The sequence below is a fragment of the Schistocerca cancellata genome, chromosome 8, assembly GCF_023864275.1.
Source record: "Schistocerca cancellata isolate TAMUIC-IGC-003103 chromosome 8, iqSchCanc2.1, whole genome shotgun sequence".
Classification (NCBI taxonomy): Eukaryota; Metazoa; Arthropoda; class Insecta; order Orthoptera; family Acrididae; genus Schistocerca; species Schistocerca cancellata.
The window spans coordinates 194575343-194602009 of record NC_064633.1 but is presented as its reverse complement, the minus strand read 5'-3'; the positions used below and the strand labels follow the sequence as shown (position 1 = coordinate 194602009).

Sequence of the window (26667 nt, the reverse complement as noted above, 5' to 3'; positions counted from 1 at the left end):
AGGGATAAATCCCTTCAGTCGCACTGTGCTCTGTTCCATCGGTGGCTCAGATGGATAGAGCGTCTGCCTCGTAAGCAGGAGATCCCAGGTTCGAGTCCCGGTCGGCGCAGACATTTTCAACTGTCCCCGTTGATGTATATCAACACCTGTCGACAGCTTAGGGTCTTGATTTAATTATCATTTCATTCTAAGTGAGCTGCATTGGTCACCGATGGTATCTGTTCTTTCGGACATGTCCGAAAGAACAGATACCATCTTCATATCCTTAACAGCTTGTTTGTCCGTCTTCGGAACGAAATACACCACTGATTCTACTTATTAGGAATTCGGCGGAGGTATCCGGCCTACGGTGTCTACGCACAAGTCATGTAATTAGCATAAATAACGGGCCGCTAATTTGCGCACTCGCTGATGGCACTCGATACGGGTTCAGTAGGATTTACATCAGGTGAATTTGGTCGCCGAGACATCAACGTGAGTTCACTATAACGTTCTCAAACCACTGTAGCACAGTTCTGGTTCCGAGACACTGACAATTAACACTGCTGAAATATAACGTTGCAGTCGGGGAAGACATTAAGCACGAAGTGATGCAGGTGATTTGGAGCGTGTCTTCGATTACTACCACAGGTCCCATGACAACGCAGTAGAGCGTCTCCCATAGCATAATACTGCTCCTACCGGACTGCGTCAGTGGCGCGCAGCACGTTTCGAGCCGCCGTTCACCTCTGTAACGGCGTTTGTGGAGACGACCGTCGATCAAACGTAACAATGTGTGATCCATCCGAAGAGCCGACGAGTTTCCACTGTCCGACGATCGAATCCCGTTGGTCCCATGCCAACTGTTACCGTAATTGACGACGTCATTGAGTTAACATGTGAACACGTTGGGGTGGTCTGCTGCGGAGCTCAACAATGTACGACGAACTCCAAAACACTTGTGCGTGCACAGCGTCGTGCTCTCTCGGTAGAGATGGCACAGATCACAATCTATCCTAGAATGAGATTTTCACTGTGCAGCGGAGTGTGCGCTGATATGAGACTTCCTGGCAGATTAAAACTGTGTGCCCGACCGAGACTCGAACTCGGAACCTTTGCCTTTCGCGGGCAAGTGCTCTACCATCTGAGCTACTGAAGCACGACTCACGCCCGGTCCTCACAGCTTTATTCCTGCCAGTACCTCGTCTCCTACCTTCCAAACTTTACAGAAGCTCTCCTGCGAACCTTGCAGAATTAGCACTCCTGAAAGAAAGGATATTGCGGAGACATGGCTTAGCCACAGCCTGGGGGATGTTTCCAGAATGAGATTTTCAATCTGCAGATATCCCCCAGGCTCACTCTGCAGACATCCCCCAGGCTGTGGCTAAGCCATGTCTCCGCAGTATCCTTTCTTTCAGGAGTGCTAGTTCTGCAAGGTTCGCAGGAGAGCTTCTGTAAAGTTTGGAAGGTAGGAGACGGATACTGGCAGAAGTAAAGCTGTGAGTACCTGGCGTGAGTCGTGCTTCGGTAGCTCAGATGGTAGAGCTCTTGCCCGCGAAAGGCAAAGGTCCCGAGTTCGAGTCTCGGTCTGGCACACAGTTTTAATCTGCCAGGAAGTTTCAAAATCTATCCGACTTTGTACAGCAGACAAGCCTCCGAATGCCACGTTCAGTGAAGAGTCGAGGCCGTCGAACTATTTAGCGTCTATTGGTAGTTTCGCTGTCCTACCTCTTTCCGTAGATGCTTACGACAGTAGCACGTGAACATTTGACTAGCTCTGCTGTATTCCAGGTACTTGTTGACAAGCTCTCCGTAATAATGATCTGCCCTTTGTCAAAGTCGCTGACAATGGATTTCCGCATTTGTGGCCCATATTTTCGCTAGGGTGATTCCCCTTCCGTGTCTGCTCCACTTACATACTTTTGTGAACGCGTCATGGGCCCACAACAGCACCAGGCAGCATCCAACGTCGCGCTGAGCAGTGGTCATAATGTTTGGGGTTATCAGCGCCGAGGTTTACCTGTAATTTTATAATGAAACTTAAATGCTGAGTTGTAGGCTTTTTATTAGAATACTGTGGTACTGGGATTAGAAAAAATCGTTCCTGTGAAACACAACTAGCTCTTTATTCACATGAAGTGTTTGAGTGCTATTGACAAGGGATTTCAGATCGATTCCGTATTTCTGGATTTCCGGAAGGCTTTTGACACCGTATCACACAAGCGGCTCGTAGTAAAATTGCGTGCTTATGTGAGTGGATTTGTGATTTCCTGTCAGAGAGGTCACAGTTCGTAGTAATTGACGGAAAGTAATCGTGTAAAACAGAAGTGATTTCTGGCGTTCCCCAAAGTAGTGTTATAGGCCCTTTGGTGTTCCTTATCTATATAAACGATTTGGGAGACAATCTGAGCAGCCGTCTACGGTTGTTTGCAGATGACGCTGTCGTTTATCGACTAATAAAGTCATCAGTAGATCAAAACAAACTGCAAAACGATGTAGAAAAAATATTTGAATGGTGCGAAAAGTGGCAGTTCACCCTAAATAACGAAAAGTGTGAGGTCATCCACATTAGTGCTAAAAGGAACTCGTTAAACTTCGGTAACACGATAAATCAGTCTAATCTAAAAGACGTAAATTCAACGAAATACCTAGGTATTACAATTACGAACAACTTAAATTGGAAGAAACACATAGGAAATGTTGTGGGGATGGCTAACCAAAGACTGCGTTTTATTGGCAGGACACTTACAAAAGCCGGCCGTGGTGGCCGTGCGGTTCTAGGTGCGTCAGTCCGGAACCGCGTGACTGCTACGGTCGCAGCTTCGAATCCTGCCTCGGGCATGGGTGTATGTGATGCGCTTAGGTTAGTTAGGTTTAAGTAGTTCTAAGTTCTAGGGGACTGATGACCTTGATGACCTCAGATGTTAAGTCCCATAGTGCTCAGAGCCATTTGAACCATTTGACACTTACAAAATGTAACAGACCTACTAAGGAGACTGCCTACACTACGCTTGTCCGTCCTCTTTTAGAATACTGCTGCGCGGTGTGGGATTCTTACCAGATATGACTGACGGAGTACATCGAAAAAGTTCAAAGAAAGTCAGCACGTTTTGTATTATCGCGAAATATGAGAGAGAGTGTCACAGAAATGACACAGGATTTGGGCTGGAAATCGTGAAAAGAAAGGCGTTTTCCGTTGCGACGGAATCTTCTCACGAAATTCCATCACCAACTTTCTCCTGCGAATGCGAAAATATTTTGTTGACACCGACCTACATAGGGAGGAATGATCACCACGATGAAATAAGGGAAATCAGAGTTCGTACGGGAAGATATAGGTGTTCCTTCTTTCTGCGTGTTATACGAGATTGGAACTGTGAAGGTGCCAGGCACTATTGGATTTCTTATTTGATGTAGGTGAATACGAAGGTTTAGGGTACAGATGGTAGGAGATGCATGTTAATATGTCTTGTTTAAAGTGATGAAAAAGTGTTTCCGCCCGGAATCGAACCGGGGACTTTCTGCGTGTTAGGCAGACGTGATAACCGCTACACCACGGAAACTGCTTCTGTGCACCATACTTCACAGACAACTTGTAAAGAGGTTGGTATCGTGACTTAAAAATTCAAAAAATGCGGTACTTGCATAACGAAGCTACATGCAGCAGATCGACACATGACGTGGCTCACTGGAGTAGAATAGGACATAGGCAGGAAAATACTGTTTCCGGCGGGAATGGAACCGGAGACCTTCTGCGTGTGAAGCACAAGTGATAACCGCTACACTACGAAAACGACGTACGCGCTGAGCCCATCCTTGTTCACTCGAAATTGCCTCAACCTCTCTCTCCTCGTTCTCGCATGCACACACGATAGTTCTTTTGACAGCCTGAAACCCATCACAGTGACAAGTGTAATGTGCTGCGAATACACAGAAAGATAGATGCCTTATCATTTAGCTACAAAATAGCAGGTCAGCAACTGGAAGCAGTTAATTCCACAAATTATCTGGGAGTACGCATTAGGAGTGATTTAAAATGGAATGATCATATAAAGTTGATCGTCGGTAAAGCAGATGCCAGACTGAGATTCATTGGAAGAATCCTAAGGAAATGCAATCCGAAAACAAAGGAAGTAGGTTACAGTACGCTTGTTCGCCCACTGCTTGAATACTGCTCAGCAGTGTGGGATCCGTACCAGATAGGGTTGATAGAAGAGATAGAGAAGATCCAACGGAGAGCAGCGCGCTTCGTTACAGGATCATTTAATAATCGCGAAAGCGTTACAGAGATAATAGATAAACTCCAGTGGAAGACACTGCAGGCTCCCTCTTACGTATATCTCGCGAAGAGACCATGAGGATAAAATCAGAGAGATTAGAGCCCACACAGAGGCATACCGACAATCCTTTCCACGAACAATACGAGACTGGAATAGAAGGGAGAACCGATAGATGTACTCAAAGTACCCTCCGCCACACACCGTCAGGTGGCTTGCGGAGTATGGATGTAGATGTAGATCACAGCCGAGGGCTCAAGAAGTCTTCGGAGTGTTCGAGAGGGTGTCTGCCGTAGCACCCTGAACGGGATAGCGACGTTTCGCGCAGTCGTTATTGTAAGTAATATCACCAGAAACAATCACTTTCTCAGCAGCAGTTATTGCGAGCCCAGCGGCAAGGCACTTAAATGTTATTTTCAGAGTATTCTTGTAGATGTAGATTGACCACCGGCACCTGAGGTGCACAGTAAGCACTCAATGAGTCCGAAATATGGTCGTGGCTGTGATGGTGGGAAACGACGGCCGAGTGGATTTCCTGCAGGCACAGTGACCGCAGAAGCGCGGGGCGTTTAATTAGGCTGTATGTGTGTGTGTGTGAACGCGCAGGTCGCGCGGCCAGGAAGCCGCTCGTTGGCCGCGAATGAGCAGTCGGGCGGCGCGGCGCGGCGAGGTCCGGACAGCCCGTGCGCATGCGCGGCACGCGGGCCGGCCGGCTGTTCCGAACACGTCACGTCTGGCCTCCTCGCGTTACGTAAGCCGGCGCCCGCGCATGCGGCCCAGGTGAAGGACAGACACTGCTCGTGTCGCGGGCAAACACCGCAGTCTCCAGCCATTGTGGTCGCCATATCTAAAGAGGCTACGAACCAGGTGGCACAGTGATTAAGACATTGAGTGCCGAGTCAACCCTGGTCTACGATATTTCCGAACCGGGGTAAACAAAATTGATATTGGTCCCCCCTCCCCCTCTTTCCCGATCTTTTGATATAGGACGTCAAAAATTTGAAAAATCATCTTTCTGAAGAGTTTCGTGTATAAAACATGTACACCGCTGGCCATTAAAATTGCTACATCACGAAGATGACGTGATACAGACGCGAAATTTAACCGGTAGGAAGAAGATGCTGTGATATGCAAGTGATTAGCTTTTTAGACCATTCACACAAGGTTGGCGCCGGTGGCGACATGAGGAAAGTTTCCAACCGATTTCTCATACACAAACAGCAGTTGGCCGGCGTTGCCTGGTGAAACGTTGTTGTGATGCCTCGTGTAAGGATGAGAAATGCGTAGCATCACGTTTCCGACTTTGATAAAGGTCGGATTGTAGCCTATCGCGATTGCGGTTTATCGTATCCGAACATTGCTGGTCGCGTTGGTCGAGATCCAATGACTGTTAGCAGAATAAGGAATCGGTGCGTTCAGGACGGTAATACGGAACGCCGTGCAGGATCCCAACAGCCTCGTACCACTAGCAGTCGAGATGACAGGCATCTTGTCCGCACGGCTGTAACGGATCGTGCAGCCACGTCTCGATCCCTGAGTCAACAGATGAGGATGTTTGCAGGACAGCAATCATCAGCACGAACAGTTCGACGACGCTTGCAGCAGCATGGACTATCAGCTCGGAGACCGTGGTTGCGGTTACCCTTGACGCTGCATCACACACAGGAGCGCCTGTGATGCTGTACTCAACAACGAACCTGGGTGCACGAATGACAAAACGTCATTTTTTCGGATGAATTCAGGTTCTGTTTACAGCATCATGATGGTCGCATCCGTGTTTGGCGACATCGCGGTGAACGCACACTGGAAGCGTGTATTCGTCAACGCCATATTGGCGTATCACCCGGCGTGATGGTATGGGGTGTCACTGGTTACACGACTCGGTCACCTCTTGTTCGCATTGACGGCACTTTGAACAGTGGACGTCACATTTCAAATGTGTTACGATCCGTGGCTGTACCCTTCATTCGATCCCTGCGAAACCCTACATTTCAGCAGGATAATGCACGACCGCATGTTGCAGGTCCTGTACGGGCCTTTGTGGATACAGAAAATGTTCGACTGCTACCCTGGCCAGCACATTCTCCAGATCTCTCACCAATTGAAAACGTCAGGTCAATGGTGGCCGAGCAACTGGCTCGTCACAATACGCCAGTCACTACTCTTGATGAGGCGGGGTGGAGATGGCCTCAAATGTAAGAAGGTTCGACAAGCTACGTGGTAAGAGAGCACAGCTTTTAAGTCCTCTAATTTTTTAATGAGATGTTGGGACCATGGCATAATACCCAAATTTGCCAGAGTGACACATTTTATTAAGACGACCACTGAACGGAAAATAATGAAGAAGGCGAGCTATGCTTTTGTGAAGGAGACAATTTGTTATAGGAGACGAAGGTTGGATGCCATCTCAGAAGAATTGTTCCATCTGCACTTGAAAATTGCAGCACTTCTTTCTCCTATATCATGGGATTGGGTGGATGGTGTGACTTCAGCCAAGTTCGACTGTGTATATAAGGCCGCTAGTTCCCGGCAGATGTCGAAATTTCATCGCTTGGTGCCACAAGAGCCGACGCCACAGGAAATAACTGCACGACGTTCCGTGTTTAATTTCATGGAGAACATTTTAGACGATGCGACGCTGTCAGTTTTGGGCAAAGGTCTCTACTTTGCAGCTACACCAAGTGCAGTACCTCTTATAAGTTTCGTAAGTGGTGTTGAACAGGCTGTACGTCGCCTTCCTATGGACGCTGCTGAAGAAATAAGAAGGAGAACTGTTCGGGTTCTTCTGAAAGCTCCTCCCCAACGCAGTAATATAACCGCTGAAGAAATGGCTGCACTACATAATCTTCGAGAAGATCTGGAAATAGTGGTGCTGAAGGCTGATAAAGGTAATTCTACCGGTTTGTTGCCTCGTGGGTTGTATTTGGAGAAGATGTATAGTGTACTTACAAGGGAATGGTCAGACTTGTCATGCCGAAACATGTATTGCTTTTTTTAGCACTGTTATTTAACTGTGCAAAAGGTCCGAGGTCCGTATGCAAAATTGTAGCTGCTGACATGAACTGGAAGTCACCTAACAAAAATCACGAACATGGCTGTGTTTCCTGCTTGGCGCTTGCAGTGACAGCTGGCCACTCCTTGAAATGGCGAGTCGCGAGCGTTGTGCGCATGGTCGGGAAGCGCGGCCGTCTTACCGCGGCGTTCATTAAAGAGGAATATCGCTGCACGGTTTTGGTGTAAAGGGGAAACGAATATTCGTTTCTGTGGCATGCACATCCTTTTAATTTCTGGTACGTATTTCGAAACATACCGTCCTGAAACTGGCTACAGATGTGAAAGATGTTCTATACATGTTCATCTACACTCCTGGAAATTGAAATAAGAACACCGTGAATTCATTGTCCCAGGAAGGGGAAACTTTATTGACACATTCCTGGGGTCAGATACATCACATGATCACACTGACAGAACCACAGGCACATAGACACAGGCAACAGAGCATGCACAATGTCGGCACTAGTACAGTGTATATCCACCTTTCGCAGCAATGCAGGCTGCTATTCTCTCATGGAGACGATCGTAGAGATGCTGGATGTAGTCCTGTGGAACGGCTTGCCATGCCATTTCCACCTGGCGCCTCAGTTGGACCAGCGTTCGTGCTGGACGTGCAGACCGCGTGAGACGACGCTTCATCCAGTCCCAAACATGCTCAATGGGGGACAGATCCGGAGATCTTACTGGCCAGGGTAGTTGACTTACACCTTCTAGAGCACGTTGGGCGGCACGGGATACATGCGGACGTGCATTGTCCTGTTGGAACAGCAAGTTCCCTTGCCGGTCTAGGAATGGTAGAACGATGGGTTCGATGACGGTTTGGATGTACCGTGCACTATTCAGTGTCCCCTCGACGATCACCAGTGGTGTACGGCCAGTGTAGGAGATCGCTCCCCACACCATGATGCCGGGTGTTGGCCCTGTGTGCCTCGGTCGTATGCAGTCCTGATTGTGGCGCTCACCTGCACGGCGCCAAACACGCATACGACCATCATTGGCACCAAGGCAGAAGCGACTCTCATCGCTGAAGACGACACGTCTCCATTCGTCTCTCCATTCACGCCTGTCGCGACACCACTGGAGGCGGGCTGCACGATGTTGGGGCGTGAGCGGAAGACGGCCTAACGGTGTGCGGGACCGTAGCCCAGCTTCATGGAGACGGTTGCGAATGGTCCTCGCCGATACCCCAGGAGCAACAGTGTCCCTAATTTGCTGGGAAGTGGCGGTGCGGTCCCCTACGGCACTGCGTAGGATCCTACGGTCTTGGCGTGCATCCGTGCGTCGCTGCGGTCCGGTCCCAGGTCGACGGGCACGTGCACCTTCCGCCGACCACTGGCGACAACATCGATGTACTGTGGAGACCTCACGCCCCACGTGTTGAGCAATTCGGCGGTACGTCCACCCGGCCTCCCGCATGCCCACTATACGCCCTCGCTCAAAGTCCGTCAACTGCACATACGGTTCACGTCCACGCTGTCGCGGCATGCTACCAGTGTTAAAGACTGCGATGGAGCTCCGTATGCCACGGCAAACTGGCTGACACTGACGGCGGCGGTGCACAAATGCTGCGCAGCTAGCGTCATTCGACGGCCAACACCGCGGTTCCTGGTGTGTCCGCTGTGCCGTGCGTGTGATCATGGCTTGTACAGCCCTCTCGCAGTGTCCGGAGCAAGTATGGTGGGTCTGACACACCGGTGTCAATGTGTTCTTTTTTCCATTTCCAGGAGTGTATACTCCGCAAGCCACTTTACGATGAACATTCAATCCCCCCTCACAGGTGATGGCGAACCCTGTAAATGTTTTGCTGCTTGCCATGGAGATATACCACAGACGCCAAATGAAGCAATCAACAGAAAACACGCGTGAAGTCTATGTGTTGTGCGACATGGTTGTTAAACTTATAGACGAGCATGTAAATGGCGCAGACATGTGGCTATAAACAACTGAAACACTCGATATTGCAGACTGTGAATCTACAGACGGCGAAGACACCGACGAAAGTTGCACTCATGAAGACTCTTCGAGTGATAGTGCCACATACCATCATCAATTATCTCCGAAAGTAACACCAGCAACTACAGTTACCTTTTCAGACAAAGAAAAAGCGGTGACGTATTGGTTGAACGAAAGTGGTAAGAAACGCCTACGTGTCAGTACTGTTCAAAATAAGTATCGCTTTGTCCGTTCTGAACGTGAATTGTATAGATGGAAAAAGTAAGTCGCTGGACGACGTAAGAGTAACTGGAAATTGCGACGGAGATAAATGCGCGACTTTTTGAGCTATTTACCGATGCCAGACAACAATCATTTAGTGTCAGCGATACAACTTTGCGTGATTGGGCGTTAGAGATTGCCAACGCGATAGGCGCTAAAGAATTTACAGCTTCTCGAAGTTGATTAGTCGCTTCAAAAGATCACATAAAATTGTGGCAAGAAAAATAACAAAATTTGTATCGAGCTTTTCTTACAAATGCAAAAAATGAGATCGCTAGTTTTAGTGAATCGTACGTGTACAATGCAGGTCAGTCAGGTTTTCAAAAAGAAATGCGTGCGGAAAGAACACTGTCATTGAAAGGGGAAAAACATATTGAGGCGATTGCGCAGTCCACGACTGCACTCACCCATTCATATACTACAATGCCCATAATTAGTCTGGATGGTTCATTGCTGCCTCAACTATATGTGTGTCTTCAAGAACCAACTGGACGTTTTGGACCACGTGTCAAAAGAACAGTGTTCTACGCAAACAATCTTGTGGTAGACGCATCGAAGTCTGGAAAAATGGGAAATGAAAATGTTACACGTTTCATGCGTCATGCTTTTCTTCCGTTCTGCGGGAACAAATCTCTTCTTCTAGATTCGTAGTCAGGTCATAAAAGATCTGATTCATTAAAAGCTGTATTTCGAGCCTACCCTGACAAAGAAGTAGAGATACTTCAGATTCCACCCGGCACGACGAACGTAATTCAACCTTTAGACAGAGAATTTTTCCGTCAGTGGAAGGCATTTTGCAGAAAACTAACAGAAAATTATTGTGTGCAGATCATTGCAATTTCCTGTCTATCACCGTGACAATATTCTCAAGCTGCAGTCAGTGGTACATTATCAATTTTCCTCCCCACGGTTTCAGAATTTGATTAAATATGTGTGGCACTCGTCGAAATATACTGATACTAGGCCTGATTCATTCCTAACACCAGCCCAGTTTTGCCTACGGACATCTAACAACGGATGTGATTCGCAGGGCTGCCATATGTAGTCTTTGCTTGTATGTTCTTGGTGCACAAAAAACCTATGTTTTGAACATTGTATCAATATTTCGCATTTTTGCGGTAATTACAAGAAACAAAATTTGGACGTGTTCTAAACCGTATATTTATTTGTGTCTATTTCATAGCTATTTGGAAAGAATGTCGTAGATAACATATCAGCCATATTTGTCAACGAATGTTTCATTATCATACGATCGCTGTCACTGGGGGAATCAGCTCTCTCACTGCTGTGGCGAGAGAGCGGCGCGTAGCTAACGCCACCTTGTCCCTAGATGGCGTTGGTATAACGTAGCGAGAGAGGTCAGGGTTGTACAAGACGCAGTTATAAGCGCGGAAACCATGCGACAGTAATGTCTTACTTCATAAAATTGTTTACAGACTTCCAGGTCATGTCAGCAGCTAAAATTCTGCATACAGACTTCTTGCAATGTTAACTCACAGTGGTAAAAAAAGCAACACAGGTTTCGACATGACAAGTCTGACCATTCCCTTGTTAGTGATATTACGTATAGGAGAATTAAGACCCAACAGCACGTGTGCAACGGAAGACGTGTGCACTTTTGAATTCTTCCTCGTTAGCTCCAGAGACCATTAAGAGGTTAAGACCACGTGGCAGCGTACCACCGAGACTATATGGTCTTCCTCAAGTGCACAAAGAAGGTCTGCCTTTACGGCCTATAGTGAGTAACATTGACGCACCCACATATGATTTAGCCAAACATCTAGCTTCTTTGTTGAGACCATTTGTTGGCAAATGTTCACACCATATACGGAGCTCTGCTGATTTTATCAATAGATTGGGGGCTCTCCACTTAAGTAGTTCAGATCTTCTAGTGAGTTTTGATGTAGTTTCCCTTTTCACAAAAGTACCTCTTGCGGATTCCTTGATTCTAATTGGTCAACAGTTTAAATCGGACATCACTGCTTTGTTTCGACATGCTCTTTGCTCAACTTATGTTTAACCAGGAATATTTTGAACAGTCTGACAGTGTCGCCATGGGCAGCCCTCTCTCCTCTGGTGGCTAACCTTTTTATGGAGGATTTTGAGGAGAGAGCACTTGAATCAGCGGTCTGTAAACCAACTGTTTTTTGGAGATACGTCGATGACACTTTCATAGTGTGGCCCCACAGAGAAGAAAAGTTAATGGAGTATTTTCATCATCTAAACTCCATCCATGAGAATATTCGATTTACTATGGAACTAGAGAAAGATGGCTGCCTTCCATTCTTCGATGTTGTGGTTAAACAGAAGAGTGACTGCTCGGTGGGACATTCTGTCTATCGTAAGCCCACACACACTGATTTGTATTTTCACTCTTCAAGTTGCCATCACCCATCCCAAACCATGAGTGTACTTAAAACCCTTATACACAGGGCACACATGGTGTCAGGTGCAGAGAATTTGCCTAAGGAACTGGCACACTTGACGGTGTTCAGAGACAATGGGTACCCTACCCTGCTCAACTAGAGCCAGGAACTGGGAAGTGGGTAAAGAGGAGAACGCGCCAGCCAAGTCCCTGACTTTTCTTCCGTTTGTCGGAAATATCTCCTTCAAGATAGCGAGGATTCTTAATAATTTTCATGTGAAAGTGATTTTTCGTCCACCTTCTAAGATTTCGGATTTGCTGGGCTCGGTGAAGGATGATTTGTGACTGCGGAAGGCGGGAATTTATAAAATACCTTGTCAATGTGGTATGGCCTATATAGGACAGACAACGCGTACAGTGGGAGAGCGTTGTACAGAACATGAACGTTGCACTCGCCTACTGCAACCCAGTAGGTCTGCAGTTGCGGAACACTGTATTTCTGACGGACATTCAATGGAGTGCGACAAAACTTCGATTTTGGCCACTGCAACAACTTTTTGGGACTCCATTACCAAAGAATCAGTTGAAATACGCATTGCGGGAAGTCTAATGAACCGTGACAGTGGTTACCAATTGAATAACGCGTGGAATCCCGTCATCTCCGAAATTTGCTCGAGACGAAGACGCCAGAAGACTTCGATAGCTCCGGCCAGCGACAATACCGACGGCAGCTGAGTACTGCAGGTCCACCAGCGAGGGCGCTGCCGCTGGGCGGTGTGGCCCTTCTGTCTCCACAATTGCAACGCATGCGCGGCAGTACTATCAGCGCACTATACAGGGTGAGTCACCTAACGTTACCGCTGGATATATTTCGTAAAACACATCAAATACTGACAAATCGATTCCACAGACCGAACGTGAGGAGAGGGGCTAGTGTAATTGGTTAATACAAACCATACAAAAATGCACGGAAGTATGTTTTTTAACACAAACCTACGTTTTTTTAAATGGAACCCCGTTAGGTTTGTTAGCACATCTGAACATATAAACAAATACGTAATCACTGCCGTTTGTTGCATTGTAAAATGTTAATTACATCCGGAGATATTGTAACCTAAAGTTGACGCTTGAGTACCACTCCTTCGCTGTTCGATCGTGTGTATTGGAGAGCACCGAATTACGTAGGGATCCAAAGGGAACGGTGATAGACCTTAGGTACAGAAGAGACTGGAACAGCACATTACGTCCACATGCTAACACCTTTTTATTGGTCTTTTTCACTGACGCACATGTACATTACCATGAGGGGTGAGGTACACGTACACACGTAGTTTCCGTTTTCAATTACGGAGTGGAATAGAGTGTGTCCCGACATGTCAGGCCAATAGATGTTCAATGTAGTGGCCATCATTTGCTGCAGACAATTGCAAACTCTGGCGTAATGAATGTCGTAAACGCCGCAGTACATCTGGTGTAATGTCGCCGCAGGCTGCCACAATACGTTGTTTCATATCCTCTGGGGTTGTAGGCACATCACGGTACACATTCTCCTTTAACGTACCCCACAGAAAGAAGTCCAGAGGTGTAAGATCAGGAGAACGGGCTGGCCAATTTATGCGTCCTCCACGTCCTATGAAACGCCCGTCGAACGTGTACCTCACCCTGGGGACAGCTAAACATCTATTAGGAACATTACGTATGTAGATTGTGGACAGTTGGGAATGTGGGTCTCACGGGAAGCGTGGAAGGGATAAGTCCCTGGAATCGCGCTATTCATCTGTGTCCTCGGTGTCTCAGATGGATAGAGGGCCTACCATGTAAGCAGGAGATCCCTGGTTCGAGCCCCGGTCGTGGCACACATTTTCAGCTGTCCCCATCGAGGTATGTCAACAACACCTATCGACAGCTGAGGGTTTCAATTAATTATTATTTAGAAGAGAAATACGTTGCAAGTGTCAGTCGCGGTCAGAATAGTGTTCCGTGTGATTGTGAGTGGGCTACATCAGACCTAAGTGTATTCCAACGTGGACGTGTTCTTCGTGCTCGTATGGTGGGCGCTTGTGAAACCGAGGTAGCCGAAGTGTTTGGTGTTTCGAGAGGCACCATGTCGAAGATTTATACCGCGTATCAGAAGACCCCGAGTGGACGCGCCAGCAGCGATAGCAGCAGCAGCAGTTGCCTGATACACAGTAATTCAGTTCTTGTCTTTTTTTTTCACCTGCTTATGCAAAGGAGTGCAACGGCCTTGCCGCAGTGGATACACCGGTTCCCGTGAGATCACCGAAGTTAAGCGCTGTCGGGCGTGGCCGACACTTGGATTGGTGACCATCCAGGCCGCCATGCGCTGTTGCCATTTTCGGGGTGCACTCAGCCTCGTGATGGCAATTGAGGAGCTACGCGGCCGAATAGTAGCGGCTCCAGTGAAAGAAAGCCATCATAACGACCGGGAGAGCGGTGTGCTGACCACACCCACCTCCTTCCTATCTGCATCCTCAACTGAGGATGAACGGCGGTCGGATGGTCCCGATGGGCCACTTGTGGCCTGAAGACGGAGTGCTTATGCAAAGGAATGAACTATACGTGTTTATTTTACTGTGTAGACTAGTGGTTAGCAAATTATTGTAAGTTTCTGTTTTTGCGTAAGTCTTACTGCATATCGTTGTTTGGGGCGGCTTCATACTGTAATTTTCCCGTCGCCAGAACATGCACGTCACGCCTCTAAGTTTAAATCTCGAGCTGGTGCACAGCATATAGTTTAGATCAGTGCATTCTAGTTTGTATACTTATCTCGTACAATAAATCTTGGGTTGTTGTTGTTGTTGTGGTCTTCAGTCCTGAGACTGGTTTGATGCAGCTCTCCATGCTACTCTATCCCGTGCAAGCTTCTTCATCTCCCAGTACCTACTGCAACCTACATCCTTCTGAATCTGCTTAGTGTATTCATCTCTTGGTCTCCCCCTACGATTTTTACCCTCCACGCTGCCCTCCAATACTAAATTGGTGATCCCTTGATGCCTCAGAACATATCTACCAACCGATCCCTTCTTCTGGTCAAGTTGTGCCACAAACTTCTCTTGTCCCCAATCCTATTCAATACTTCCTCATTAGTTATGTGATCTACCCATCTAATCTTCAGCATTCTTCTGTAGCACCACATTTCGAAAGCTTCTATTCTCTTCTTGTCCAAACTATTTACCGTCCATGTTTCACTTCTATACATGGCTACACTCCATACAAATACTTTCAGAAACGACTTCCTGACACTTAAATCTATACTCGATGTTAACAAATTTATCTGCTTCAGAAACGCTTCCTTGCCATTGCCAGTCTACATTTTATATCCTCTCTACTTCCACCGTCATGAGTTATTTTGCTCCCCAAATAGAAAAACTCCTTTACTACTTTAAGTGTCTGATTTCCTAATATAATACCCTCAACATCACCCGACTTAATTCGACTACATTCCATTATCCTCGTTTTGCTTTTGTTGATGTTCATCTTATATCCTCCCTTCAAGACACAATTGATTCCATTCAACTGCTCTTCCAAGTCCTTTGCTGTCTCTGACAGAATTATAATGTCATCGGCGAACGTCAACGTTTTTATTTCTTCTCCTTGGATTTTAATACCTACTCCGAATTTTTCTTTTGTTTCCTTTACTGCTTGCTCAATATACAGATTGAATAACATCGGGGATAGGCTACAAGCCTGTCTCACTCCCTTCCCAACCACTGCTTCCCTTTCATGTCCCTCGATTCTTATAACTGCCATCTGGTTTCTGTACAAATTGTAAATAGCCTTTCGCTCCCTGTATTTTACCCCTGCCACCTTTAGAATTTGAAAGAGAGTATTCCAGTCAACATTGTCAAAAGCTTTCTCTAAGTCTACAAATGCTAGAAACATAGGTTTGCCTTTCCTTAATCTTTCTTCTAAGATAAGTCGTAAGGTCAGTATTGCCTCACGTGTTCCAGTATTTCTACGGAATCCAAACTGATCTTCCCCGAGGTCGGCTTCTACTAGTTTTTCCATTCGTCTGTAAAGAATTCGTGTTAGTATTTTGCAGCTGTGACTTATTAAACTGATTGTTCGGTAATTTTCACATCTGTCAACACCTGCTTTCTTTGGGATTGGAATTATTATATTCTTCTTGAATATTATATTCTTCTTGGGTAAGCAGAGTTTATAGTAGCACCCAACGGTAGATACATCCACTTCAGCAGAGAAATTTATTTCTGTTTAAGACCTTACCATCTCAGGGGATAGTGAGAAATTTCCAGAGCAGTTTCTAGTGTTTCTATACTCTCCTCATTATATTTTACGTACATTCCAAACTCGGTAGTGACTTTTGAGATTTTATATCTATTATTCAGACACTACGATATGGCTGCGGACTGTGCTTGTTGTGAGCAGACACAAGGGGAATTGGCTGCTGTCCGTAAACACCTGGAAGCTGCATTGTTTACCGTCGATATGCTTCCGGCTAATGCTCAAAGCTTCGACATCAGGGCGCTGGTGACGAGACCCGCGACTCATCTGGTGCCGTTTGAATCCCCAGGTGACCCGCGTGTCGCTGTATCTTCTGCTACCCACGCATCTGACCGGTCCGTCCTCACCCGAGAGTGGCTCGCAGACAGTGGTGGGTTCGCGTGTCACTGGGTGGAAAGCGACAGAGGGAGCAGTTCGCACGGCTGGCTCCCTACGCCTTAGCAACAGGTAGGAGGAGCTATCCAGTGTTCAAGATAACTAATCCAGCACGGGATGCCTCTCCTGTGGGCCAGCGGCTGTAACCTTATGTGATTGCCTTATCATTTTAAATCATTCACTAATCGAGCAGTCGCTCGGCAACAGCTACAGTTAGCAAATAATGTTGCGAGAATGTAAAAGGTGAACGACCTGTGACGTAACTTGTTTATTGTCGAAGCGCCGTCAGAGATGCAGTGAATTATTGACTTTGAAAACCGCGGCGCGAAAAACGGACAGAAGAAGAACACTTCTACACTTTTTTTTTATGTACGAGATATTCTCGATGAAAAGTTACTCAATCTTCTCTTGTCTCTTGTAACTTGTGTCGGACGTGCATGTCTTGCCGCCGTATTATTATCGTTAAAAATAATATTGTTTTAGTGTAAAGTAAATGTGTAATACTAAAAGTGCCTAGCAGTAGATTTATTGTGCGACGTGTATGTGAAAACGTCGAAGGAATTGTTTTCATTACGAGAAGTGCCAGTCAAAACGGCATCCATGTTAAATCCTTCATTGCAGTGTAAGTTCGTCTATTAATTGCCATAAATTCAGACTTAAATGGAACTGGTGTATGGACTATTTATTTAATATAGAATCTATGTCTCACTCCTTCATGAAGTTATTTAATTTTCTTTATGTTTCTGCCAAATAGAGAGATCACAGTCACGAATTCTTTCGTCGAGTTCGGACGGAAGTTGCACGCGGCGAAATATTTTCTCCGCGCCATATTCTACTGGTAAATGCATGATAAACTACGGTCGCTTAGGAAATTCATGTTGAGCTATCCAAAAATAATTATATTTTGAATAGGCATTTTCTCTCCTCTGCAATGCAACTTCCGACTGATCGGACGATCAAACAAGAAACAGCCGCATACGGTCGGCGTTCGCAAATATGTTTCCACCGCTGATTCAAATGGCTCTGAGCACTATGGGACTTAACATCTATGGTCATCAGTCCCCTAGAACTTAGAACTACTTAAAGCTAAATAACCTAAGGACAGCACACAACACCCAGCCATCACGAGGCAGAGAAAATCCCTGACCCCGCCGGGAATCGAACCCGGGAACCCGGGCATGGGAAACGAGAACGCTACCGCACGACCACGAGATGCGGGCATCCACCGCTGATTATAGCTATATGTTACAGCACAAAAGTAAACATATTGTTATAATTAGCGACTACGAACGGGGACATTTATAACTGTATGTTTATGTATACACATTACATAAACATATCGTTATAATTGGCGCCCGAACAGGGACATTTACAACTGTATGTTTATGTATACACATTACGTAAACATATCGTTATACGGCCGATTTTCCTGCCCTGTCCGGTCTAGTGCAGAGGGTAGGTATGCTTGTCACTGTGCGCTCCAATGTTAAGCGGGTGATGGAGCACCTCAGGAAAATAGCGGGCAAGGCGGGAAAGAATGCCAGGTGCATTCGGTATGTTTGCCGGGACGTCCCCTCCCTGATGTGGAGGAGGCTCTTCCGGCGACTATCGAGTTCACTGAGTGCATATAGAGGCACATGTCGACACGAGTGACGCCTGCCGCTTGGGTTCATCTACATCCATACTCCGCAAGCCACCTGACGGTGTGTGGCGGAGGGTACCTTGAGTACCTCTATCGGTTCTCCCTTCTATTCCAGTCTCGTATTGTTCGTGGAAAGAAGGATTGTCGGTATGCCTCTGTGTGGGCTCTAATCTCTCTGATTTTATCCTCGTGGTCTCTTCGCGAGATATACGTAGGAGGGAGCAATATACTGCTTGACTCTTCGGTGAAGGTATGTTCTCTAAACTTTAACAAAAGCCCGTACCGAGCTACTGAGCGTCTCTCCTGCAGAGGCTTCCACTGGAGTTTATCTATCATCTCCGTAACGCTTTCGCGATTACTAAATGATCCTGTAACGAAGTGCGCTGCTCTCCGTTGGATCTTCTCTATATCTTCTATCAACCCTATCTGGTACGGATCCCACACTGCTGAGCAGTATTCAAGCAGTGGGCGAACAAGCGTACTGTAACCCAGGAGTCGGAACTCCTGCAACATATAATTAATATAGATAATGAACCATATAATAATAATATAGTGTATGCATGTACATCGAAAAAAAGCATGGCTGTGTAAAACATGCAGTTGCCTCGAGTCGAATAACAATGCTGTTGCCTCGTGAGAGAGAAGCCCTGGGTAAGTCGTACACACAGAGTAGCTGCCTGCAAGTACTGATAAGAGCTCTCACGAGAGTAGAGGACATCCTCGGCTCTTTTCGGTGGATGGCTGATCTGGTGGAGGCAACTAGCACCGCACGCGGGGTGCAGGTTAAGCTATGTATTTGTGGCATCGGACACAGGGTTAATTGCGTTCCTCTGGTTTGGAGAAGAGTGGAAGGTCTATACCAAAGGCTCAGGCGACTCTGCGACGGTACCGAATGTTTCTCAACCTCCGCTATCGGGTGCAGAATTGCACGGTTCCCCTTAATAGGTCAGGCGTGGAATACCCTCGGGAAGGGGCTATTAGCGTAGTGGAGTACGTATGGCGTGCACATCGGGCTTTTTTGGTTAGAGGAACCCTCCCTTGCGATCAAAGACTATTTACCTGATAAATTAGCCACAACGTCCTCAGAGAACGTTCGTCCTTGCAGACCATAGATAGAGAAGGTTAATATGATTTTAGTAAACTGTAGGAGCATCCAAGAAAAGATTCCAGAATTAGTATCGCTCAGTCTCTGGACTGAAGACCAAAGCAACAACACTGAACACTATAATGCACAGGTAGTATTAGGACTGAAAGTTGGTTGAAACAGAACGTTAAATACAACAAAAGCCTAAGTTCAGAATGGAATATTTAAAGTAAGGATAGGGTAGTCGCCAATGGTGATGTTTATTGCAGTACAGAATTCGATAAAATCTATCTAGGTTATCACGGATTCCGATTGTGAATTAATCTGGGTGAAGTAAACTATCAAAGCTCGATCAAAAATAGTAATAGTATGTTTTCATAGAGCGCCTGGGTCAGGAGATCTAGTGGTACAGCGCTTCAGGAATAACCTAACAGAAAATCGATAATAATTTGCATGGTCATGCCGTTGTAACAGAGGGAGACTTCAGCTTGCAAGGTATAGACTGGGAGTCTCGTGCTATCAAAATTGGTGACATAGGCAGGGATTCGTGTCATATTGTTCTGTAAGTCTTGCCCGAAAATTGCTTTGAGCAGACAGTTAGAGAACCAACACATGAGAGTAACGTCTTAGACCTCCTGGCAACAAACGGACCTGTAATTGTCGAATTAGTTAAAGTAAAGGAAGGTATCAGTGATCATAAGGCTGTGATAGCATCTATGACAATGGGTCTTAAAAAGATATTTTTGCTTAGCAAGAGTGACAGGATACAAATTTCAGAGTATCTGAGCAGTCAGCATCAAATATTCGGTGATGAGGATGAAGATGTGGAGGACAAATGGAAAAAATTCAAAGGCATCGTGCAGTATGCCCTAGACAAGTACGTTCCGAGTAAGGTCTTAAGGGATAGGAAAGACTCACCATGGTTTAATAGCCATGTTAGAAAAGTGCTATGTAAACAAAGAGAATTTCATCTCAGATTCAAGAGAAGTAAAAACCTAGCTGGCAAAAAAAAGGAGAAAGAATCGAAAATGAGCGTAAGCAGAGCAATGAGAGAAGCTTTCAATGACTCTGAAAGTAAAGCTTTATCCACCGATCTGAGTAAAAATCCTAAGAGGTTTTGGTCTTATGTAAAATCAGTAAGTGGGTAAAAATCATACGTCCATTCACTCAGTGACCATACTGGCATCGAAACGGAAGATAACATAGAGAAGGCTGAAATAGTGGATTCGGTCTTCGGAAATTGTTTCACCGCGGAAGATCGTAATACGGTCCCTTCTTTCAATCGTCATACGAACGTCGAGATGGTGGATATTGGAATAACCGAGAAAATCGACTACAATCACTTAGAAGTGGAAAGGCGTCAGGACCAGATGAGATACTATAAGATTCTCCAAACATTATGCGAAAGAACTTGCTCCCCTTCTAGCTGTAATTTGATCACTTGAGCCACGGTGGGTCCCTAGCGACTGGAAGAAAGAGCAGTTCATTCCCGTTTTTAAGAAGGGCCGTAGGACAGATGCACACAACTATAAACATATATCGTTGCCGTCAATCTGTTGAGGAATTATGGATCATGTTTCATGATCAAGAATTATGATGTTTTTGGAGAGTGAAAATTTGTCTATAAAAATCAACATGGATATCCGCAAACAGAGATCCTGCGAAACTCAGTTCGCTCTGTTCTTCCACGAGATTCACAGCGCCGTTGATGCGTGTTTCTTGACTTTGGGAAGGCATTTGGCGGCCGGAGTGGCCGAGCGGTTCTAGGCGCTACAATCTGGAACAGCGCAACCGCTACGGTCGCAGGTTCGAATCCTGCCTCGGGCATGGATGAGTGTGATGTCCTTAGGTTGGTTAGGTCTAAGTAGTTCTAAGTTCTAGGGGACTCAGATGTTAAGTCCCATAGTACTCAGAGCCATTTGAGCCATTTTTTTGGGAAGGCATTTGACACCATCCAGCACTGCCGCTTACAGAAAGAAATGCGAGCTTATCTTGTACCGAAGCAGATTTGCAATTGGATTCAAGACTGCTTTGCAACATGTCGCTCTTAACGAAATAAAATCAATAGATGTAAAGGTAATTTCAGGAGTACCCCAAGGAAGTGTGATAGGACCGTTACTGCTCTTTAAGGTGTTTGTAACAAAGTAGCAACGCCAGAAGATAGTAACAATTTGCAGAATGACCTCCAGAGAATCGATGAATGGTGCATGCTCTGGCAGTTGGCCCTGAACGTACATAAATGTAACATACTGCGCAAACACAGCACAAGAAATCCACTACTTTACAGCTACTGTATTGATGACAAACCGTAAAATATCTATGCGTAACTATCCAGAGAGAGTGGGAAAAGCAGATGCCATATGCAGATTCATAGAAAGAATCTTAAGGAAATGTAACTCAGTCACGAAGGAAGTGGTTTACAAGGTGCTTATTCGACCGATTCTTATTATTTATCTGTCTGGGATCCATACCAGGTAGGACTCATAGAAGAAGCAGAGAACATCCAACGAAGAGTGACATGTTTCGTCACAGGATCATTTGGGCGGCGAAAGAGCGTTACGGAGATACCCAACAAACTCCAATGGCATACGTTACAAGAGAGGCGTTGGGTATCAGGAGAGACATACTACTGAAGTTTCGAGAAAGCGCTTTCCAGGAAGAGTCGGAGAACATATTACTTGCCGTCCATATACACTATGGGATCAAAAGTATCCGGAAATCCTGGCTGAAAATGACTTACAAGTTCATAGCGCCTATCATCGGTAATGCTGGAATTCAGTATGGTGTTGGTCCACCCTTAGCCTTGATGACACCTTCCACTCTCGCAGGCATACATTCAATCAGGTGCTGGAAGGTTTCTTGGGGCATGGCAGACCATTCATCACGGAGTGCTGCACTGAGGAGAGGTATCGATGTCGGTCCGTGAGGCCTGACACGAAGTCGGCGTTCCAAAACATGCCAAAGGTATTCTGTACAATTCAGGTCAGGACTCTGTGCAGGCCAGTCCATTACAGGGATGTTATTGTCGTGTAACCATTCCGTCACAGGCCGTGCTTTACGAACAGGTGATCGATCGTGTTGAAAGATGCAGTCGCCATCCCCAAATTGCTCTTCAACAGTGGGAAACAAGATGGTGCTTAAAACATCAATGTAGGCCTGTGCTGTGATAGTGCTACGCAAAACAACAAAGTGTGCAAGCCCCCTCCATTAAAAACATGACCACACCATAACACCACCCCCTCCGAATTTTACTGTTGGCACTAGACATGCTAGCAAAAGATGTTCACCAGGGTTTAGCCATACCCACACCCTGCCACCGGATCACCACATTGTGTACCGTTATTCGTCACTGTTCAATCATCCAATGTTTACGCTCTTTACACCAAGCGAGGCGTCGTTTGTCATTTACCGGCGTGATGTGTGGCTTATGAGCAACTGCTCGACCATGAAATCCAAGTTTTCTCACCTCCCGCCTAACTGCCATAGTGATTTCAGTGGATCCTGATGCAGTTTGGAATTCCTGTGTAATGGTCTGGATAGATGTCTGCGTATTACACATTACGACCCTCTTCAACTGTCGGCGGTCTCTGTCAGTCAACAGACGAGGTCGGCCTGCACGCTTTTGTGCTCTACGTGTCCCTCCACGTTTCCACTTCACTATCACATCGGAAACAGTGGACCTAGGGATGTTTAGGAGTGTGGAAATCTCTCGTACAGACCTATGACACAAGTGATACCCAATCACCTGACCACGTTCGAAGTCCGTGAGTTCCGTGGAGCGCCCCATTCTGCTGTCTCACGATGTCTAATGAGAACTGAGGTCCTGGTATGGAGTATCTGGCAGTAGGTGACAGCACAATGCACATAATATGAAAAACGTATGTTTTTGTGGGTGTCCTGATCCTTTTGATCACATAGTGTACGTCTCGCGTAATGACCACGACGAGAAAATTCTAGAAATTAAAGACAATACAGAAGCCTACCGACAATCATTCTTCCCACTATATCCGCAAGTGGAACAAGGTTGGAGGGCACAGTTAGTGGTACAAAAAGTGCCCTCCACCACACGCCATTAGGTGGCTTGCGGAGTATGATGTAGATGGAAATGCAGATACAGGGAAAGCTGCCAAACATCCGCTTAGTCACAACGTCGACGGAAGTGTATGTTGAGTGACCGTGACAAATTGTCACTGAAGAGGATTGTGACGAAAAATAAGATGACAGCCACTGTAGAACCAAATGTCGCACTCGCGAACCTTGTCAGCACCAAAACAACACGAAGGGAGCTACAGAGAGAGCTGGAATTCCAAAACCACTCGCCAGTGATGCAAATGCCTGTAACATGTAAATGTGCTGCCACGGCCATAAAACCTGGATTGTGGAGAAATGTAAGACTGTCATTTCGTCGGATGAGTGTTGTTTCACACTGTTTCCAACTTCTGGCCGAGTTTTCGTCCCAAGAGTGAAATATGGCGGGGGTTCGATGATGATTTGGACAGCCGTTTTGTGGTGTTCCATGGGACCCATAGCTACTGCCAAGGAATCTGCGACAATTTTGGCTGATCAAGTTCATCCCATGGTACAATGTTAGGCAATGGTGATACTATGTTCCAAGACGACAGGGTTGCTGTCTGCACAGTTCGCATTGTCCAGTACTGGTTTTGTGAGCATGAGAGTCAACTGTCGCATCTTCCCTTGTCACCACAACCACCAGATCTCAATATTACTGAGCCTTTGTTGTCTACTTTGTAGAGAAGGGTGTGTGATCGCTATCCTACTCCATCATCGTTGTCTGAAAATGCCACTATTTTTCAGTAAGAATGGTATAGAATTCCCTTGAAAGCCATACAGGATGGGAGCTGTGTTTATCCACTCTGAGATGATTGTAAGGCTAGTCTGAATGTCAACGGTTTTCCTAAGCGATATCTAGTATAGCAATATGTTGTGTCTTTGGTGTTTCCGTATTCTCTATATCTATGTTTGGCTCAAGGTAATACGGAATAATGCTTTATCTGGTTTCATGGCATGTGTTGTGAGCGGTTCTCTAGGTAGTTTCGCGTACCTAAGTCAAAGACTCGAGTATGAGACACAATATACACACACCAAAAAAGTTTTGCATCAGCTCGGTTCCGAGAGTTCTGGCAACTGTACAGAAAATTGGAATAGAGATCAACATAAACATCATTTCCGCCCTTTTTATTGCTCATGAAAACCACACATTGCATGTTGTACCACCATGCAGCGAGACCTTCAGAGGTGGTGGTCCAGATTGCTCTACACACTGGTACCTCTAATACCCAGTAGCACGTCCTCTTGCATTGATGCATGCCTATATTCGTCGTGCCATACTGTCTATCTCAGGCATGTTCGATAGGGTTCATGTCTGGAGAACATGCTGGCCACTCTAGTCGAGTGATGCCGTTATCCTGAAGGAACTCATTCACAAGATGTGCACGATGTGGGCGCGAATTCTCGTCCATGAAGACGAATGCATCGCCAATATGCTGCCGATATGGTTGCACTATCGGTCGGAGTATGGCATTCACGTATCGTACAGCCGTTACGGTGCCTCCCATGACCACCAGCGGCGTACGTAAGCCCCACATAATGCGACCCTAAAACAGTAGGGGACCACCTTGCTGCACTCGGTGGACTGTGTCTAAGGCTTTCAGCCTGACCGGGTTGCCTCCAAACACGCCTCCGACGATTATATGGTTGAAGGCATATGAACATTCATCGGTGAAGAGAATGTGATGCCAATCCTGAGGGGTCTGTTCGGCATGTTGTTGGGCCCATCTGTACCTCGCTGGTTGGTGTAGTGGTTTCAAAGACGGACCTCGCCATGGACGTCGGGAGTGAAGTTGCGCATCATGCAGCCTGTTGCGCACAGTTTGAGTCATCACACGACGTCCTGTGGCTGTATGAAAAGCATTATTCAACATGGTGTCGTTGCTGTCAAGGTTCCTCCGAGCCATAATTCGTAGGTAGCGGTCATCCATTGCTGTAGTAACACTTGGGTGCCTGAGCGAGGCATGTCATCTACGGTTCCTGACTCTCTGTATCTCCTCCATGTCTGAACAACACCACTTTGGTTCACTCCGAGACGCCTGGACACTTCCCTCGTTGACAGCCCTTCCTGGCACAAAGTAACAATGCGGACGCGATCGAGCCTCGGCATTGACTGTCTAGGCATGGTTGAGCTACAGACAACATGAGCTGTGTACGCCCTTCCTGGTGGAATGATTGGAACTAATCGGCTGTCGGACCCCTTCCGTCTGATAGGCGCTGCTCATGCATGGTTGTTTACATCTTTAGGCGGTTTAGTGACTTTTCTGATCAGTAAAAGGGACTGTGTCTGTGATACAATATGCACAGTCAATGACCATCTTCAGGAGTTCTGGGAACTGGGGTGACGCAAAACCTTTTTTGATGTGTGTAGTATACGTTTCTAACCTGTTAGGAAGGTTCGGCCAAGGAAGCGGGTGTGTAGCCAAGCTGTAGGCGTGCAGACTCACCTTCCCTCTCGGGCACGTATCCGTCAGTCTCCTCGATCTGCAGCGGCTGGCCCACGTTGTACTGCAGCAGCTTCAGCTCGGGGTTGAGCATGATGGGGTCCGCGTCCGCCCAGCGTAGTCGCAGCTTCTGCATGTTGTACGAGACTGCAGCAACACAGGCCACGAGTTGTCACTGGCCGGCATACGGGAACACTCATAGTCAGTTAACAGAACACTGGCGGGACCAAGGCCATTCAACATTTATTCTCTCAAGAATGACAACGTTTTCATTTACAACTGATGTCGATCATACACTCCTGGAAATTGAAATAAGAACACCGTGAATTCATTGTCCCAGGAAGGGGAAACTTTATTGACACATTCCTGGGGTCAGATACAACACATGATCACACTGACAGAACCACAGGCACATAGACACAGGCAACAGAGCATGCACAATGTCGGCACTAGTACAGTGTATATCCACCTTTCGCAGCAATGCAGGCTGCTATTCTCCCATGGAGACGATCGTAGAGATGCTGGATGTAGTCCTGTGGAACGGCTTCCCATGCCATTTCCACCTGGCGCCTCAGTTGGACCAGCGTTCGTGCTGGACGTGCAGACCGCGTGAGACGACGCTTCATCCAGTCCCAAACATGCTCAATGGGGGACAGATCCGGAGATCTTGCTGGCCAGGGTAGTTGACTTACACCTTCTAGAGCACGTTGGGTGGCACGGGATACATGCGGACGTGCATTGTCCTGTTGGAACAGCAAGTTCCCTTGCCAGTCTAGGAATGGTAGAACGATGGGTTCGATGACGGTTTGGATGTACCGTGCACTATTCAGTGTCCCCTCGACGATCACCAGTGGTGTACGGCCAGTGTAGGAGATCGCTCCCCACACCATGATGCCGGG

The 26667-nt window shown here is 46.6% G+C and overlaps 1 protein-coding gene and 1 non-coding gene across 4 annotated transcripts in view; both read right to left on the bottom strand.

Moving 5' to 3' along the window:
- The window catches only part of LOC126094631 (glycine receptor subunit alpha-3), a 611226-nt gene that overhangs the window by 124435 nt on the left and 460124 nt on the right, over window positions 1-26667 (bottom strand). For all 3 annotated transcript variants that reach the window (XM_049909117.1, XM_049909118.1, XM_049909115.1), the window contains exon 7: window positions 25772-25915. In XM_049909117.1, coding sequence (XP_049765074.1) covers window positions 25772-25915 — 144 coding nt within the window. The remainder of the gene's footprint in view (window positions 1-25771; window positions 25916-26667) is intronic.
- Trnav-aac (transfer RNA valine (anticodon AAC)) lies at window positions 3470-3542 on the bottom strand. Its single transcript has one exon. It is a non-coding gene; the product is annotated as a tRNA-Val (tRNA).